This window comes from Haliotis asinina, chromosome 12, assembly GCF_037392515.1.
Source record: "Haliotis asinina isolate JCU_RB_2024 chromosome 12, JCU_Hal_asi_v2, whole genome shotgun sequence".
Classification (NCBI taxonomy): Eukaryota; Metazoa; Mollusca; class Gastropoda; order Lepetellida; family Haliotidae; genus Haliotis; species Haliotis asinina.
Window position 1 is genome coordinate 3,712,406 of NC_090291.1, and position 21,212 is coordinate 3,733,617.

Here is a 21,212-nt window from a genome sequence, read left to right on the forward strand (position 1 = left end):
GAAAATATAGCTCCTTCCAGACTTCTTTCCTCTCCTCCTTGGCAATTGGTTAGGCCACACGTTGACCTACCATTGACCACATTTAAAAAAATCAGAAACGAATGAATTACAACATAGACAAGAATATAATCAATTAAAAAATAAATATAGCAAGTACAAATCCTTATTTACAGATGGTTCCAAGGACGGTGGTGCAGTAGCTTGTGCCACTGTCATTGGCTGCAGAACAATATCTTCTAGAATTCCAGATAACAGCTCTATTTTTACTGCAGAAGCAAACGCCATTATATATATATATAACAGCTCTTAAATATATTCAAAGACACCCTAAACGTAAACAATATATAATTTATTCAGTCTCTCTTTCTTCCCTTCAATCGATTACAAATATTTCTTGTAAACATCCACTTTTAATAGAAATTATTGAATTGTATAATAATCTTGCTACTGGCCAATACGACATTGTATTCTGTTGGTTACCCAGTCACGTTGGCATTTCCAGTAACACAATGGCTCAACAAGTCTGTGACACCACTTCTTATCCCATACACCAATTACAAAGCTAGCATTAGATCTTACATCCGTGATCTGATGCAGAAGAAGTGGGACACCCAAGCACTTATAAATAAATTACACGAAATAAAACCGTATATTGGTTACACCTACTTGGGCTGTCAGTCCAGATTTGAAGAGGTTATTTTAAGACGATGTCGTATTGGCCATACTAGATATACTCATTCATATCTTTTAAAAGGTGAGGATCCTCCATTTTGTATCCCTTGTGATGAGAGAGTCACGGTCAAGCATATTCTGCTTGACTGTGTCGAATTCTCCATCGCAAGGAATAAATATTTCAATGTCAAAGCTGTAAAGGATCTTTTTACAAACGTTAATTCTCATTTAATTATTGTTTTTTTAAAAGAAATTTATTTTTTGGTTTAATTTTGAATAACATGTTCTGTAAATAGATGTATTTTAATTATTGGTTGTTTAGATTTGTAACTAGAATTGTTAGTGGCTGTACCCTCAAAGGGGAATGAAGTATTGTAAAATTATTGTCCTCCTGAGAGGGTACGTAACTCCACAAACAAAGTAAATTCTAAATTTCCAGGTTTTTAATCGTAGAATAAATGTCTTTTTATTGTATGGCTAGATGTCACAAATTGCTGACGGTTGAGGGGATGATGTAAATCCAGCTAGGGTCAATGCAGGTAGCAAAAGTACTGTAGGACCCCATGGTCCCTAGAATGGCGATCTACCTTCAATTTTTGGCAATCTATAGCCCATTTTTACACTGTATTTTCCTGTATAGATAAATTGTTTTAGGTATAGTTACTAGTTTTATATTCTACTCTGTGATATCCTAGTTGTTTTACTCTCCTTCGCTGAGAGGTTTTATAAAAGACATATTTCATTTAAGTATTAAGTGTTCTCGTCCCGATATGGCTGAGATATTGCCGATGTGACGTTAAATATTAACTCACTCACTATTCAATCAGCTCTACCAGGCAAGGGTATTTCAGTTCAAAGAAGAATGGCTGACTCATACAGTCTCGGCGTAATCTAGTAAATACCATTTATACAATGTACTTCAAAGATGTATGTGCCAGTTACAGTACAGGTGAGGTATTCCACATAAAGACATGCATTATTCAAGATGACAGGGTTGGCATTGCTCGACAGTGTATCGTCTGTTTTCAGCAAATCCTTAGAACTTGCATTTAGTGGTTTCGGATAATCACTGACTGCATCCGAGATCGGGAACTCTGACTTCACCTTATGTTTGTACATCTAGGAATTTTAAGAAGAGTTTCAGACAGCAGCACTGGAACAACGAATAACAACATCGACGTTCCTTAACTTGGTTTCTTGTCTGAATATATCAGATGGACAATTACGCGACGTTCTTGTGATTGACCCGTGAAGGTCCCGAGGTAGAATAGACCTTCAGCAACCCATGCTTGCCATAAAAAGCGACTCAGCTTGTCGTAAGAGGCGACTAACGGGATCGGGTGGTCAGGCTCGCTGACTTGGTTGACACATGTCATCGGTTCCAAATTGCGCACATCGATGCGCATGTTGTTGATCATTGGATTGTCTGGCCCAGACTCGATTATTTACAGATCGCCGCCATACAGGTGGAATATTGCTGAGTGCGGCGTAAAACTAAACTCGTTCACTCACTCTTGTGGCTGTTTGCTTTGTAGCACCGGCTGTTCCAGGTATTCCAATATGATTATGCAAATCAAACGCCTCTGTTACAATTAATAGACTACATACAGTAATGTCAGATCCGTCACACGTCGACTGTAGCTCTGTAAGCTGCAATAGAATGGATGATTTATATTAATAATAATGAGGAATACCGTGGATGATTACCTCTGTCTTTGTATTTTCAGTAGGGCCGATAACTGCTGCAAGAGTGAACTCACTCGGCGACACGTTGTCTCATGTAAAGTACGATCGACTGTGCAAGGCGTCATGTGCTCTGTTTTCAGGAGAAAAGCGTTTGCCGTTTTACTGCAGTCGATTCACAGTGGAGGAAGAAACGCAAGTGCCGACTTTTACGAAAGAGACCCATCGTTAGGTCAATAGCCAGTGAACGACTTAATACTGCTGGTGACCGTGAGCAATCACAATCCTGAGGTAAGTCAATTTATTTAACCAACCTAATTCATTAGTGTCTGATAGTGTATTTTGTTTGACACAGGCAGTTAGGTTAAATTTAATTGCCTTCCTGCCTGTGCTATAAATATGATTGTAGGAGAATGTTTTGTAACAATACGACTACACACAGTAGTATAGCAAACTGAGTTTCCCAAATATATTACGAATATTTGTGATATGGGATTTAGGCATTATTTCGCTTTGAGACAGAGATTAGTAGTAGAGATCTTGTAATCTGTATATTGCACAATGTCGTTTGAACACTGAATAATGTTAGTTTGGACTTCTGGGTAAAATTACCTTTCTGCAGATGTCAGACTCTAAGGCAACCAATAATGGCCCCAAAGATACTTCGACATCAACCAGCGCTGTAGGGCTAGTGGAGATGACCGAGGACACTTCCGGTGGCGATGAGAGACACAAGAGAGAACACTGGTCATCTCGATGGGACTACATCATGTCCATGATAGGTTACTGTGTGGGATTTGGTAATCTGTGGAGATTTCCTTACCTCTGCAACAGAAATGGTGGAGGTAAGACCTCATGAAAGTCGCCCTACATATTTTTAGCCACTACTGACTACAACTGCAATGAATATTAAAAGTTTTAGGCACATCAGCAATATTTTAGCCATAATGTGACGGAAAACAAATTACAGTATCATAATACAGTGGAATCTGTCAAAATCGGCCTCTGTCCAATCCGGCAAGTTGTCAACACCAGCATACAGTCTCAGTTCCACCCGTGGCTTGTACATGTTTCACCACCTCTACAATCCAGCACTCTGTCCTGACCGGAGTATTTCTTCAGTCCCGATGAGTGCCGGTTTAGACAACTTCCTCTGCAGTTAAAGAAATTAAGGGCAGTAAACAACTACACCATCACAGGTTTCAAAGAAAACGAGCAATTAAATCTAAAACATGTAACTATAGGTGACAATAACATATACTGGACAAAATAAGGTAGGGATATTGCTATTATTTATGGTTCATGTTCTATCAGTATAAGGAATAAATACATCATTATTCACTATTTCAAAATTTACAAATATTACTAACTATTTTTGTCCTATATAAACAGGCTATATATTACCAACAACGTTAACCGAAGGTAGATCACCATACCAAATACCATAGGGACTTACTGCACTATTGCTTCCTGCATGGACACTGGCTGGGTGTACACCATCCCTTCAGATGTCGGCAATAGTTGACAATCTAGCCATAATGTAAAATAACATATACACTGCTAGTAAAAGAAGTTGTATGTTTAAATTTACTTTAATTGTTTTGGAACTTACGTATCCTCTCAGGAAGACATTAATTTTACTGTAACCTACGAGGGGTTACAGATGCAGGATGCAATAAAGAGAGATATTTCGCCACAAACTGAATTCCTATATTAGCCGGATGTGGGCCTTTGCTTAGAGACATGGGATTCATTTCAACAACTAGGCTGCTACAAGGCCCCCGTATGACTTAAATGCGTGAATGCGTAGGGATCCAGTTGTCAGTAATAGGTATCCAACGAAGACGATCACATCGACAAAGACAACAAAGTGAGGATATGCTGGACGCGGTAACCGACTAACGGGGTTTGTAATCAGGTGTTGAAATGACACGGAACAAGTCACTTCAATTGTTCAGAAATTACTGGACAGGTCGACAGGCATGATAGACATGTTTTGTAAACTACATGACGAAGCAATTACAAACAGCATTTAGCAGGGTCAATGTAAACTTTACAGGGTTAGCTAGCTTCACACCAGGCAGAAACAATCATTATTACCGTTTGTCTGGAGGTCACTGGCGTAGCCACCGATGCCAAATTGAATGTCTAATGTTACACAAGAAGTGGATAAGCATCTTGTGATAGAACGGAGAACAAAAACATATCTGCAAACTGAATTGATAACTGTAAAATTAGACAAATGCAACAATATATCTGCACATGTGCGTAACATTTCTCACACTCCACTCACGGTGGCAGACCCGTACAAGATGCATACATATTCAAACAAATTCAACTGCACAACAAATGTAACCATACTTCGATATTTGTAAACATATCTTGATATAGATCTTTCTCAATAAATTTAATATTCAGTACAAACCATACAACATGGTAGTAATCTTCAATGTCTTTAGAGCAGAATGGACATAATCTTTCACTGAATTGTAGTTTGGGAATTACCCGTGAAGTGTAGAATAGGCCCTCAGTAACCCACGCTTGCCATAAAAAGCGACTAACCTTGTCGTAAGAGGCGACTGAAGGGATCGGTTGGTCAGACTCGCTGATTTGGTTGACACATGTCATCGGTTCCCAATCGATGGTCATTCTGTTGATCACTGGATTGTCTGGTCCAGAGTCGATTATTTACATACCGCCGCCATATAGCTGGAATATTGCTGAGTTCGACGTAAACCTCAACTCACTCACTAGTTTGGGAGTTAAGCTTTTCAACAACTAAATTATGAGAACTTAGTCTAAATTCACTTAATGCAGTTTTACATTTAACGATATCAATATCTACCAAGCATCTTTCAAAACATAGACTTTACTTGATAACAAGTATAACCTTGTGTCACTTAATGAGGCTAAATTAAGTTTGTTAAATTATCCACGTTGTTCATATGTATCCCTAATTCTGAGAGTAAATGATTTAAGAAATACTAGTTTATCAACAACTACTTGAGTATTACACAGGTATCCAAATCCATACTTATTCAGGGTATCCATAATTGAAGCCACTCGGCTTTAGTACATTAGGATGAGATCAAGACAGCACTTACATAGCATGCGATGCCTTCCTTCCCTGATTAGATAATGTTCTTTGTGCCCAACGATGAAAAAAACCAACTCCTAAATATTTAAATGTATTACTTACAATTAATTGTTTTCCATTGTAAATCCATTTTCTTCCCTTTAGGCAATATCTTCACCATCCTTTCTTAAAACAACCATTTTAGTTTTATCACCATCAACTTCCAAGCCCCACTGCTTGTAGTTAAAATGGCTTAGTCACATTGGTTTCACTAATAGCACCATATCATCATAAAATAACAATCATTATTCCTATTTTCTCAACGGTAACTTGCCATTATTCTTCCATACAGGTGCATTCGTGATTCCCTTTATGACATTCATCATCATCGCTGCCTTGCCCGTATTTTACCTTGAGGCCTCTCTGGCTCAGTTTTCCGGAAAAGGTGCTGTACAGACGTGGCATTTCTGTCCCCTCCTGAAAGGTATGTGTGTTGTTTTTACTGAGATAGGAAGAGTCTGTCTTTCATGACACTGCGTTTCATACTAGTAATTTATCCCCATAAGTACGAATGTATTTGGACAATGTACTGTGACCAAATATGATCAAAAGTCACATGAGCACCCTACAGCCTGCAGGAAACACAGTTCTAATTCAATTTGTCAACACTCTAAACATCACTATCACAAATGAATTCGTCACTTATGCAGTTTGGAAAAAAAGTTGGCACCGACGGACATGTCCTTGTTGATCTGTTTCTCGGATTGGGAAAATCAAAATAAAGATGTCTGGTCCAGCTCTTAAACAAGGTGAAATCAGTGTCTGACATCCTCCAGATACGAACAAATAATCAAGTCCCATCCACTGTCCTGCCTGTCTGACTAAGAAACAAAACGATATTTGCAACCCCAGTATCATACTTAGATCCACGCAAAAGATCAGATTTTGACTCTCCACACGACTGCAATTGAGAAAAAGGATTACCTCACTTTTCCAAAAACCTTTCTGCTATGTAGAGCAACACTCTATCGGCTTCTACCTTTGGTGTCTCTGTTTTATGAATCTGTTGAGCACCGCACACCTCTTGAGGAAGAAATGTTAGAACGGGGTTACATTAGTCAGTAAACGCTGTCAAAACGTGTGAAATTTTCAAATTTGACACAACACTGGCGACACCATGCCATTTCAACATGGCAGACTTTGCTTTGCATGTACTACTGCTTGCCAAGTATTAGATGAGTCACGACCTGACAAGTGATCCCACTTTGTATATATCTGAACGCGCCCCCCCCCCTCCCCCCGCCCCGAACATTCTATTTGAAACAAGAGTAAAACAGGCTAAATATTGAAAAGTTAAATTTCTTGACAAAATCCTCAACAAAATCGTTCTATGAGACACGTCTTAAACAGTAGCGGTATTGATTTCACGCCACGGTCAGCATATATTGCACGTACTTAATCGTCAATCTGTCTGAAGCAACCACGTGTATTCGTCCAGATTCCTTGCCCCTACCCCCTGCTTGTTACAAACACGTTCACTGGACTCGCTCATCTAATACTTGTCAAGCAGTGGTCATGGGTGCCAGCGGTCAGGTAACTTTGTTTCACAACCACTTATACATCCCACATAATAATGATTCAAATATGTCGCATTGAAAAGGTCGGAATCGTACATTCCAGTCATGTCTTAGAATACATATGCTCAAAGGTTGTCACCCCAATCCTAGTGATAAATTTGAAGGGAGTTCCATTACTGGCATGGGTATATATGAATATGTAATCTATTCTAAGACATGACTGGAATGGACGATTTCGCCCTTTTCAATGCGACATATTTGAATCATTATTATGTGGGATGTATAAGTGTTTCTGAAACAAAGTTACCTTAACATGAGCATATATATGTTTCCGAACGACCGCGCGTCTCAGACTTAAGCCATGGTAATGCACTCGCTAAACCATTCAGCAATTTGTTCTTGTTTTGCAACATTCTCACATCTAGATTATCCGCCTTTGTAGGTATCGGTGTTGGAACGGTCATCGTAGTAGCACTTTGTCAACCTTATTTTCAAATCCTTCTGGCCTGGCCAATCTACTACATGGCGAAGTCATGCTCAAGTGTCCTGCCCTGGACAACATGTGGTAACTGGTGGAACACAGACCTGTGTGTGGAGGACATTTCCACTTTGAAAGGACTTTCTATGAACAATACGCATGTCCTGAATTACTCGGACGTTGTTGGGATCAATGGCACTCGCACCAGCGTTGCAGAACTGTGGAGGAACAAGACCTTGTCACACACAGCTGTGGAGGAGTTCTACCAGTGAGTTATGCTGTGTAGAATTTGTGTAATCATCGTATGTCCATATAGATATTACTGCAAAAAATATCTACATTTACAAGCATTCACAATTCCGTAAGTACTGATTAAGGAGATAATTGCTATGTCATGACATTTCTGTGTGATCTGTAGTTGCATGTAACATAACTGAAATTTAACCATGAGTGCTACATGGTGTTAGCGGGATAACATACTCCCCTTGAAATGATATTGGCAGAGGAAATGAGTGTCTGTTTTTGTCTAACAAATGCATCTGGTGAGTGAGTATACATGTATGGCCTGATGCAGTCAGCTAATTGCAGATTGAGTAAAGTTATACTAAATTTACAGAACTCGATCCAAGCTGATCACAGAGAACGGAAGAAATCATTAATGAATTTACCCAAAACATTACAAACCCCGAAAGTATAAAGTGTACAAAATGTGGAACTTTCTTTACAAATACGAACTTTTCGAACTTCAGTTCAGTAAATCAATGTGTATTTAAATCCGTTATAATTGAATGTGATGAGTATCTATGTGCTCTTCTGACTGTAGTTACATACTCTATGATGCTGTTGATCACTGGATTGTCTGCTCCAGACTGCCGAAATACACCTTGAACATTGCTGGGTGCGGCGTAAAACTAAACTCACTCACAACTACTCTACTGTTCTTTTGGTATAAGCATACAGCGGGTCGTCATGTTGAAAACCATAATTTCGTAAACACGTCTGTCATATTGAAGCAAACATGAAATGGGTGAATTTATATGACTTAACTGGAACTGTTGAATAACCATGGTGCTTTATCGTATTTCAAGAGCAATGTAGAAGATGCTCTTCCAGGGGCTCCTGTGGTAATTAAAACCGAGTATTTAACGTCTGTAAGATAAACTTCAACAGTAGAGAAAGAACTCTTTTCGCTTAAACTAAGACATGCAGTTGTGAAAATATAGCAAAACAGTTAATGAAAACCGAAATTATGTCCGTCGCACATACCATATCTACATATAACATACTGTTCTTCAGATACCACGTCCTTAACATATCACATGGAATACGCGAAATTGGATCCATTCAGTGGCACATCCTGGGCTGTCTATTTGCGTCGTATGTGTTAATTTTCCTGAGCCTGTTTCGTGGAATCAAAGCTAGTGGGAAGGTAAGACGAAAGCACCATAATCATGTTGCTGGTGGGAATTTTTACCAATGGATATTCCGGTGGATATTCCTATGGTTGCGGTCTCATATCGACAACGTGTTCTATAAATAGACACATTTTAACCTGCACACTTCCTTCCTAATGCCGCCACATTCTCTCAAAGAAGACATTTCACATTGAATGATCTGAAACATTGCATGATCTTTACATGCGTACTTCAAACATTACATATACTGCATCGTATTCACATGGCCACATTTCAATTCAAACATTACATGATATCATCATGCTTGATCTTAGCAGGACGACATTTTAGGAGTATGGTATATCTCACTTTATTCCCTGTCACACAACATTCCTGAAGTACAGATCCATGATGTCATCTTTATCAAGTTACTTATTGTATCCCGTAAAGTTTGGAAGGCATGTTTAATGAATAATTAGTCTTTGGTTATATTTACCAGGTCATACTGCTCCATAATTAACTTCCAAGATTCATATTGAGAAGACATGAACATTAATTTTGACTTTTTAAAGGTTGTATATGTAACGGCCTTGCTTCCCTACATACTGCTGGTGGCGATCTTCATTAGGACCTGTACGCTGCCAGGAGCTGTTGATGGGATCCTTCACTACCTTCAACCTGATTTCAGCAAACTTCTCACAGGGCAGGTGTGAATTGTTATACCATCAGTCACGTAGTGTCGTCAGTTCACGATGTTAAATCCAGGACTTGGCTTAAATGTATTAAACAATTGGATTAGCTAACATGTGTAGTGTATATATACAGTGCATACATTATTAATCATCTTTCGCTGTGATAACGGTACTACACGAAAAGTGATAGAATGGTGCTGCGAGATAGGAACTTCATAAAGCATTTACCATATAGATGAATCCAGTTTTGCAATCCACACAGCACATCAGACAAACATTCGAGAGAAGTATTCTACTGAAACGTTTGTAGGTATTGTCTCAGAGCACAGCTGTATTTCGCAAATACGTCATTTACACAGGTGTGGTCGGAGGCGTGTATCCAGGTGTTTTACAGTCTTGGCCCAGGCTGGGGGATTATCATGACAGCATCCAGCTACAACACGTTCCGGGAGCCCACCTTAAGGTGATGAGTCTCGAATCTTAAGGGTTACCCTATAACGAAAGCCCGTGTCATCACTGTTCACACTGTCTAAAAACAAACTCATTCGCTCTTGTACCGTGGATACATATGCCATGGGTGGAATCATAATACCTACCATATTTTGTTTATGTATGTGCTACCATTCTCCTTTGAACTTAACAATTGCTCTTGATATTCAGGGATTCCATCATCTTATGCACAGTGTCAGAGGGAACGAGCATATTCGCTGGATTTGTCACGTTTGCCATTCTGGGTGTTATGGCTGAAAGGGTCGGGGTCCCAATATCTGAAGTCGTGTCATCCGGTGAGTTTTAAGAAGTGTTACTGTGATTCCCACTTTGCATTTCTCTGCAACTTTAACATGCTTTTGTGGACTGCACAAAGAATAGAGCAATGCCTTGACTGTGCTAATCGAGGTTACTTAAAGGTTGAATATGGTTACATATACAATGTGTCTGTGAATAACAAGAAAACATCATTTTTCGAAGGACCAGGATTAGGGTTCGTCGCCTACCCAGAAGCCCTGTCACATCTTCCACTTCCACAGCTGTGGTCCTTCATGTTTTTCCTGATGTTACTGACTGTAGGACTGGACGGTCAGGTGAGACAATATGGATGTGAAATACACATGACAGCTTAACCATGTCATTTATGCCTCTGTACTAGGCTTTTCAGCCCAGTGACAGCTGACGTTGGCTAACCTCGGTTTTTGGACCTTGCGTAGTGTATTCTTTTTATGCGGTGATGACAACTTAGCCAACTTCATGTAGGCTCTATGAATCAGGCCTTATTGCTGGTAAAACATAACAAATAGACAAGGGAAAGTCAATAATTTAGTCATAACCAAATTCCTACACCTATCCTTACCCACCACCCTAACCTATTCTATACCTTATCTAACCACCTAACCTAACCGATACTTAACAACCTGAACTGACCCCAAATCCTACCAAGACATGGCTCTGATTTCAAAGCCTATGCCCAAAACAAATAAATAGATTAATTTCCTGTGGTAAACTAAGAAAAACGTGTCTACTTGGTCTGGATTACCAGGACTCAAACAACTTAAAATGAATGTCCTCACCTCTGGCGGACCAGTGGCCTAAAGACATAGAGTGCTATGAAGCTACTCCTTTCATAGGGCAAGAGACAGGCAGTGCATGGATTGCACATGCAAAACAGACCAGTGATGTGGCTATGCATATCAGCATAGCCGGGAACACACAAATAGCCCATATTGAAATATCCAACCCTAAATATCCTAAACTACCACACCTTTATTATAAAAATTCCAAATACAGGAGACATAACTGGTTCACCTGTTTCTGGACTAGGTGACTCAGTTAAAAGATAACATCACACTGTTCATGGAGTTTAGACGAAAGACTAGTGAAGGCTGTATTGTATTGTATTGTCGCAACTGAAAACTGGTGAAGTAATCTATCATTTTGATTTGCAGTTCATGTTTGTTGAGCTTCTAACAACAACGGTCATAGACCAGTTCCCCGCAACACTCAGACATAGACGAGGCTGGGTCACGCTGGTGACATGTGTCCTCACCTTTGCTGCAGGTATCATCATATGTACACAGGTAAGATACACAGACTTGGCGATGTTTTATGTGCATCGTGAGAATTATTGACCATGAAAAGGAAAAAACATGAGGCGGAAATGTTTCACAGTGACCAGCAAATCTATTTCCATCCAGTCAAAGTATATGTTTAGGGCAAAATGATATGTATTAATCTGTTTTCTTCTCATAGGTTTACCAGAACAAGAACACAGTTAATGCATGCGCATAAAGTCATGTTTCCTATAACATTATTGCGAGTTGGACTTGGTTATGTACGTCAGCTACTTGCAATGTCAGCAACATTTCCACAGAGCAAATGGTCTACAAGCGGTATGAATAACTTTGACAAAATTTTGCTGTCAATCCATAGCGAGATCGAATTTACGTTTGACTGGAATCTGAGGTGGGAAAGCAACATATTTTCCCTGTAAAGCAGAACCTTTTGCACTAATGTGTCATCCACATCTATACCATACATGCATGTCCGGGCTTTACTAAGGTCTTGGATTTGTAACCCTGATCAAGCAGTAATTAAGCTGAAAATGTATGATTTGATTTTAAGATTTCTGTACAGGAAGGACGTTCGATTGTACTTCAAAATATGTGAAAAGTAGGCATCAAAGACCAAAATTACAGTAGGAAAGCTACATCATCACTCTTTTCACTTTGATAAGTTTGAGGAACACATTTGTACAAGCTAGTCTTATCAATATTTTCAGGGTGGCCCGTACATCATGCAACTGATCGACTGGTACCTGGTAGCGGTGTCGCTGTTCCTCTTCTGTACCCTGGAGTGTGTTGCTGCTGTCTGGTTCTACGGTAACACTATATACATCTAGTCCGGCAGTAGTAGGTTTTCTGGTAGATTATGCACGTTAAGACCACCGATATCAAGGGTAAGGTTACTGGAGATCCGTCAGTCCTACCAATCTTAGGTAAGTAAACCAACGAGCAAAAGAAAGTACACAGGTGTAATTGTTGCTGCTGCAACAGGCGTGGTTATGTATCGCTTGTGTAACCTTCACTATATGTGTGTTTTCCTGTTTTTCGTTGTGTATTTTCCTGTACCGTTGGATATGGTTACCACAAGAGTGTCACTCCGGATGTAACCCTATTCATCCATCAACAGAATTCTTTTCCACACTGTTTCGTCCCTGTTTCTGGATGTGGCCTTGTGATTCAGGACATACAAGGTATTACATTTCACCATTTTATTGAGAAAGAAAACAAAGCTCAAGCTAAACAATACAAAATACATTACTTGGGAAGTGTATTGCAAAATTCAGAGGACATTATCAGCAACTCAAACGCATTCCCAAACCAATACAGGCCTGACGGAAATCATACTGCTAAATATATCCAAACACTAAATATCTTTATTCCCCGCCCATCTATCTATACCTATGTCCACCCCCGCTCTGAGAGGATGGTCATCTGTTTCATCACGAAACAATGGCTAGTCCTTCTCGGAACCAATTCTCGAAACAAGAGCTCACCTATCCTTGCGTGTCTCCAACTCAGACAAAATAAATACCTGTCACGCGCTCCTTATTTACGCGATAGCGTTAAGTTATTATAATTAAATTTTTATTGTGTTCATTAATGTGATTGGTTAACTGGGAACATTTCTTTTGAGTTCATTTCCCAATGAATCTGAAAAAAATAAGCCACGCCCACCGAACCGGACTACTTTCGGACCTGAGGAATGTCGGGGAATACCTTTACACAGCGAGGGAATTACCTTGCACTCGGGTACCTTAATGAACTTTGGGTAAACATTGAAGTGATACATTGTGGTTAACATAAACAAACAACTCAAAATTATCCGTGAACGTTAATAGCGTTGCAACGCCTCGACAAGAGCATGCGCACGTTGGAACATCAGTTCAAGGTATCGCAATCCCAGTCACATCACAACCTCTTTCTGCTACAAATACCACAATCTCAGTTCCACTAACTTCATATCATGGGCCTTCATTTTCAATTCTCACTTTTCAAACTGTCTCTTTCAGTTGGCAGGTAGTAATGCAAACGTTTGCCGATACCGGGACGCGTCACGTTGAGTTGTTCCACTCTGATTCGCCGACCGATGTTAGCTTGGTTGATTGACAGCTGTTTGGGGATGCTCTATGCTGATTGGCTAATGGTTTGGTAGGCGTGTCATTTTATGTAAATGAGTCACCTGAGTCATGTCACGCCATTACCGAATTCTTACACCGGAAATGTTAATCGGTGGTAACAAAGATATCTGTTTCGATGAATTTGATTGTGTTTAAAGAAAGTATTGTTGAAAGGGTATAGTATTTGTTGCTGAATTTAATTATAAGGATTGACTGTGTATTTCTTGCGTTGCATTGAAGTATGAAACTAAAAACCAATGTGCAAACTTTTGTAAGAATCCGCTACGCTACATTGGTTTTTAGTTTTATACTTCAATGCAACGAAAGAAATACACTGTCAATCCTTAAAACGTTCTAACGTAAAAAGAAAACCCACAAACACCTAAAATAACTAGATCACGCTGCACTGCAATCCCAAACATGCGTTCTCACGAGTAAAATTATTGAAGAACATTGATTCTATAGAATGCAACCAGCATGTTTCCTTTGTCAGAGTGCAGCCACAAACATTTGTACGTGTTTTGTACGAGGTTTCGCAAAATTGTGAATATTCTTCCATGCACGGGCAATGTTTGTACAGAGGGTATAAAACATGTTTGTCGTGAAGACTGAATAGTCGCGGACGAACATCGCACGAGAAAATTCCAGTACTGGAACGATCACGGGCCACAGGAATGTCACCAGGACATTGGACTGCTCAAGACAAAACACAATTCGGCTGTTTAACCGTTTCCACATGACAGGGCAGACATATGATCGACCGAGAGGTAAACGTCGCAGAGTCACAACACCCCCAGAAGGTCGCTATTAGCGAGTTATTCACCTACACAATCAGATGCTGACGGTGACACATGTCATTAGCTGTCACACGACTGGGTCGTGACATTAGCCGATTCACAGTGACAAGACGATTTCGTGCTGTTGGTATTTGGGCCAACCGACCGCTAAGTTGAATAGCCCAGACCATCCAGCATCGTATGTATCATCTACAGTGGTCATCACTACGTCAATGTTTATTGTTGCAATGTCATTTTACTAACAAAACACGTGCACTGCAGTGTGCTTCAACGTGCATTTTCCATTTCATCTAAAAGTTTTGTTATTTATATCTTACTGGAAGAAACACAACCTGTGTACTTTCTTTTGTTCATCAGTTTAATATAGAAAATGGCCACCTTTAGTTAAAGTGATGGCAATATAATACTCTCTAAAACGTGAAATATGAAACTTCATTCGCAATAACTGGCAAATGTTATTAATGTCATGTTACTGTTTGTTCATTGTAATATGCATTGTAATACGTCTTGCAAGCACAGAACCTTGCGCATGCTAGTTTTGCATGGTTGCATTCACATGTTGAAGTTTCACTTGAGCAGGAACACCTGATAATCTATAAAATCTTATTGAGAATGTCTGCAGGTACTGTTGCGTGCCGCAATTACTTCATACTTCTACTGCATCCATTCATAGACTGTGGCTTGCAAATTCTGAGGATCAAGTTGCAGTGCTTCTTCCAAAGAAAGGTTTACAAAGGTCTCTTGACATTCTCAGTGAATTCTTAGTAGCTGGTGGCAGTGGGGCAAACTTGGGAATACGTATTAGCTCAGGCTTTCAGCTGTCCATACACTAACTCTTGCTTCTGACATGGAAGTATTCATTGGCAGTCCATAACATCCAGCGGTGAATCTGGTCGCTTGTGCTATCACATCAGACCCATCTGCTTGAATGCTGCCGAAATCTTTCACTGCCTGCAGGTGAAGAGGCAAACCCGCCCTTACATACAACATAATTATGAGGACTGATTTTGTGAACAACCCATCTTTAAAATCTAAATTTATCAATTCTGTGTAGAATCATAAGGATTTGAACTCAGAGATTAGTGACATGTATCCAGCATGCAAGCACTTGCCACGTTCTGTGACATCAGTGGTTTCATCAACCCCTGCCCTTGCAATCGTTCAAACATTGAAACGGCTATTGAAATGCATAGCATGCCAAGGCTGACGTCTGCACAACGTCATGAGGCCATTTTAACGGTCCCTGAGGGAATGTCAACGACAAGAGGCTGCACATTTCACTGCCATCGGAAAACCATTCCTGCGCGTTGGAGGAGCTGCAAGAACACAAATGACGTCATCGATCGACTACATTCTGGCCGTCCACGTGTGACAACGCCAAGACAAAACAGATGGATAAGGGTGACCCATCCTCGCCACAGGTTTCAGACGGCAGTAATCAATAACCGGACCATCCAAGAACTTTGCTATATTCACCCCAACACAGTTCAACAACATTTATGTCATCACCTAATCTGACACGTCATCGACAAACTCGCCGAATGTGATGCCAACATCATGTCCGGATTGCCCAGCTTTAAGCCCAGATTTAAATCCCATCGAACACGTCTGGGATGAGATGGAAAGACAAGTTCACCAACAGCGAGTATGTCCAGTTAAGTGGTAAGAATTGCATCCGAGTTTCATTGCCGCTTACACCAACATCCCCAGGAGGTTAATACAACGTCTTATCAACAGCATGGAGAAGAGATGTGCTGTTACTGATGCCAATGGAGGTCACAACAGTTATTGACGTTAATGTTTGTTTCCCTATAAGGGACAATACCTAAGCCTCATTCGTTATGTGCATTCCATATTGACACTGAGGGCTTTGTTCCAAGTTACAGTTAGTAGGAAAACGCCATGTTTTCACTCATTGTCAATATCATAATTTAACACTATTAGCGATTCTTTTGGTGGTGAGTCGCGACTGATGCAGGTCCAGTGGGAATATTTTCTAAATGGATGGTCTGTAGAAGCAAAATTCACCCAAAAATAAACAACTATAGAGATCAAAGCAACGCTGTGCCCAAAAGGTGGTTTTGCCTGCCGGATATCAGTATCGAGCTAATAACCTAGTATAATGACCAAATACATTGTGGTGATGATAGTGAAGCTACTCGATTAGGCCATTCAATTCTTTAATCTTGTGCAAACACCTGTAAGAGAACTGTCTGTCAAAGAGAAAGAGTGGTAATAATCACTGGTTTGATGACGACTGTGACCAGTCTAGAACTGCGGTCATGAGGCTTTTACGTGTGCTTGACTCAAATGAGTCGATGGCTAGAAGCATGGACTAAATACATACATGTGCGAGCTATAGGAGCACGTCTCGCAAGAGGAGTTGACATTTTGACTTCAAGAAGCATTGTCAAATAGAGACACCAAACTTTCTAGAAACTTCTCAAGGTACGTTCTTCACAAAATGATTACACTACCATAGCATCTGATTGGAACCTACATTGCGAGAAACATTTCCAAGGTGTAAAACAAGGTATAAAAACTTATGGTGTCAAGTTCAGGTATCTACTCAGAGTTTCATTGATTCATTATATTGAGTGATAATCTCATTGACACTACCTACGATGAAATTGGAGGTGAGAGTAATATCTCTGCAGGAAATCGTAAGTGCTCTAAACAGTATCTCCCCTGGCAACGCTCCAGGATACTGTCGCGTTTCTGTGGAATTCTTCCAAAGTGTTTAAACATGCTTGTGAAATTATTAAATTCTAACCACGGTAATTTATCCAAAGCAGTGGACACCAGGGGTAATAATTCCATTGCATAAAACGAGTAGTATAAATGACCCGGCCAATTTGTGGACCTATCACACTCATGGAAGTGTGTCCATTGCCATGAGACTGACAGTGTGGGCAGAACACGATCATTCTATTACTTCAGAACAAGCAGGATTTAGATCTGGCTTCCAGACAGTAGACTCATATATTCATCTTTGACATTACTGTAGGAAGGAAGACTGCACTTTTGTTTTATTGACTTAAAATCTGCTTTTGACACTGTTATTAGACATAGTTTAATATAGAAGACAGTGTTTAATTTGCCTGGGGAATAGTTTAATATAGAAGACAGTGTTTAATTTGCCTGGGGAATATTAAAGGTAAACTGTACAGGCTCTTAAAAATATGTACTAAAATTAAGGTCTTGTGTATCAACGCAAATAGGTTGTACACCAGATTGGACTGTCTGCATGGCATAAGACAAGTTGTCAATGTTTACCCTTCTTAAGTCATGTTTACGAAGAAATTGTTTCTACATATGCATATCTAGGTATCCAGGCTCTGTTTCTTTCTGTTATACTCATAAACTACAAAAAAAAAACCAAAAAACAAAAAAAAAACATGGAAGGCTCTCCATTGTGTTCAGATGTCATTGAAAAATAATCATATTCTTCCCTTATCTCTAACCCTACAAATGTTTGCTGTTAAAGGTTTACCCATCATGTTTTATGGTTGTGAAGGCCGAACCTTTCATCCCTCACCTAATATAATTAATTCTAAGCTGAAGTTGTATAAAATTGCAAGATTCTGAGGAGTATCTGTCACTGGTTAAGGTTAATGGGTTTTTTTTCTCTTGAGTACGTTTCATAGTTCAGACCATGCTTTAATGTTCTGGGAGGAGAGTAAATATAAAACAACATGAGCGATTCTGCCCTCTGTGCATTGTACCTCTCATTGAATCCGAGTACCACTTTTTCATTGAATGTGCATTTTACTGTGATCTCAGAAACACCCTGCTCCCACAATACTACATAAATAAACCACATGAAACTAAATGTATTAGCCTGTTATTGTTATTTAGTTCTACAAATGCCAATAATCTCACTAAGTTTATATTTCTTGGTTTGAAAAAAGAGCGAAGTCTTTTTCAAATTGTTACGGTTAAGAATTTACAGTGACAAACAATGTAATAAATCCCCTGTGAACCAGCAAACAGAACAAATACAAGTCTACAACGTTCAAATTCTGTATTATTTAGGCAAAGAGAGCACGTTATACAAAGTCACAAGTCACAATACCGACTTCAATACAATACAAATGAGACAAAATCTAAGACAATGGGTCACAAAAATATAATATAGCAAACTCAAACTCTTAGCGTGAGAGAAACAGTTATGTAGAATGAAACACGGCGAGCGGTCTGACAGCAGTTTCAGACGTTGACGTAACTCCAGTGTGTGTCCCACCATATTTATTATTCATAACAGCAAACATTGTGACCCAATAATGATTATTACTTAATTAATAACAAAATATACATAAAATACACACTCGTAACAAAATATAGAGTAAAACACTAAGTGAGACATTGTACATGTTCGGATAGAGCTTCTGTTATGTATGGCACTGGATTACATTGTTACCTTTATAACTGTATAATTTGCCGGTGGCCCCTGCACGGAAATACGCTCACTTAACTTGTAGTTACTGAAAGGTGCTGTCATAGCAGGCGTTGGTATGAACAGCTATGAACAACTCATTCTAGATGCATAGTCAGCCAGCTCCTGACAGCTGTATCATCTCGTTTACTGATGACGTGGCATGATCCTCATCTAACCTTTTGGGCTATTGTTTGAAACATCTATGACTGATTCTTTATCTGGTATAGGGTCATTTGAATTGAGCACCGAGTATTTCATTGTATACCTGTTATCGACACAAAATTATTGATTATTTAAGGTATCGAGCAGCTGAATGAGGACATTTATATGATGAGTGGACGTCCTCTTCCTGTTCTGACTAAAGTCCTGTGGGGCATCGTCACCCCAGCAATACTGATTGTAAGTAGAATCGTTACCAAACTAGCACGACCCCAGCGTTGGTGTAATGTTTCTACCAATAATAAATACCGGTGTCAAGGGGTTGTGGATGTTGCAACCCCGTCAATAACCGTTGTCACCAGAATCATTACCAAACACCAAGCGTTTACATGAAGTTCCTACACCACGGTCAGGGTAACTCTTTTATGCACTTAGCTTTCTTGGCAGTGTTACTTTTTGGCAGTGATTAATGAACACATACGTACCTTAAACCGTATACGTTATTGCCGTAAAAAGACGTTATCAACAGGAAACATAATCGTGTTTCCCTTTTATGAAATGGATTTGTTGTGCCTCAAATCGACTTCCATTTAAGGTGTTTTAGTTCATACAATTTGTACCAACACTTTGAGTGGTGGTAAATGTATTCCACTTTTGCTTTTATTCTACATCCCACAGGTTGTGTTCATCGTGACGATTTCCCACTACGATTCTCCCACCTACGGGAAGTATACCTACCCTGTGGAAGCCACTGCGATTGGATGGCTGATTGCCCTACTTTCAGTTGTTCCAGTGATCATTGTTATAATAAGGACTTTACTGAAGCAGCCTGGATCACTACAGCAGGTACGACTTCCAACGTTTACAAGAATAGTAGCCGAAGGGTGACGTAATGGGTAGTTGTTCCTGAATATATCTGTTCTTCCATCTTATATATTTCTAACTGGTCAAAGGCCATGTCATCTCTTACATATTAGGTATAGTCATGTTATATTCATGGATCATACTGTTCCAGAGACTGATGTTGTCCCTTCGACCAAATTCTGAGTGGCGTCCAGCAGACTATTCACTTGAAAAAAAACACAAGGAAGCCCTTCTGCGCAATAGACGAACATTCTCAGAGAGCTTCAGATACATTTTCAAAACTCAAAGACAATCAAAGAGATCAAACATTGGTTTCAGTTAATAATCAGTTGACGAAATCACATCTTGAGGTCCTAAGTTCTATGAAATCACTATATCTATTTATCTAAGAGACGAACTACAATAAAATAACAAAGAATAACATATGTATTCTACAACAGACTGGGATTCCTTGGAACTGCCGCGGAAAATCCAAACCATCCATCTTTTCAGTAGTTTCAATCTTCATGTTGAATAAGGTCTGAATGTTTATATGAAATAGATAGATAGATAAACATATAGATAGATAGATAGATAGATAGAAAGATCTATCTATCCATCTATCTATCAACTATTATAAGTATATATATATACATATATATATATATATATGTGTGTGTGTGTGTTTGTGTGTGGGTGTGTGCTGAAATGTGTGTATATATATATAGATAGATAGATAGATAGAAATATATCTATCTATATCTATATCAACTAATATGTATATATTAGTTCATATAGATATAGATAGATAGATATATTAGTTGATAAAGATATAGATAGATAGATAGATTTCTATCTATCTGTCTATCTATCTATATATACACACACATTTCAACACACACACACACACACACACAAATATATATATATAGCTGTTTATTTGCAAACAGTTTTCGTTGTAAATTTCATGCAATATTCACAAATGTCTGAAACGTTGTTTGTCCACAAAAATCCTGAAGTTCACATATGCACATTTCACCGGCATTATTAGGTTCACGTTTGGGACTAGTTAAAAACGAAACCAGTGCCATAATGTATTCTACAATGTGTTTGTTTTATGTGACAATGATATTTATTGTTTGGCAGTGATGGAATGCTTTAGAATTCATCGGTTAACATCTGCATATAGAGCAACTTGTAATCAGGTATATGTTTGAAGGGCAGCTGAT

The 21,212-nt window shown here is 39.2% G+C and overlaps 1 protein-coding gene across 1 annotated transcript; it reads left to right on the forward strand.

Annotated features, from left to right (window-relative positions):
* Positions 1 to 2,437: 2,437 nt before the first annotated feature.
* On the forward strand, positions 2,438 to 20,397 carry LOC137258148 (sodium-dependent proline transporter-like). Its single transcript, XM_067795715.1, has 14 exons — positions 2,438 to 2,646; positions 2,978 to 3,200; positions 5,784 to 5,915; positions 7,451 to 7,754; positions 8,783 to 8,915; positions 9,453 to 9,587; positions 9,932 to 10,035; positions 10,233 to 10,357; positions 10,542 to 10,654; positions 11,513 to 11,644; positions 12,346 to 12,445; positions 19,280 to 19,380; positions 19,819 to 19,986; positions 20,156 to 20,397. The coding sequence occupies exons 2-14, from the start codon at positions 2,978 to 2,980 to the stop codon at positions 20,324 to 20,326; spliced, it is 1,941 nt and encodes a 646-aa protein (XP_067651816.1). The 5' UTR covers positions 2,438 to 2,646; the 3' UTR covers positions 20,327 to 20,397.
* Positions 20,398 to 21,212: the final 815 nt, after the last annotated feature.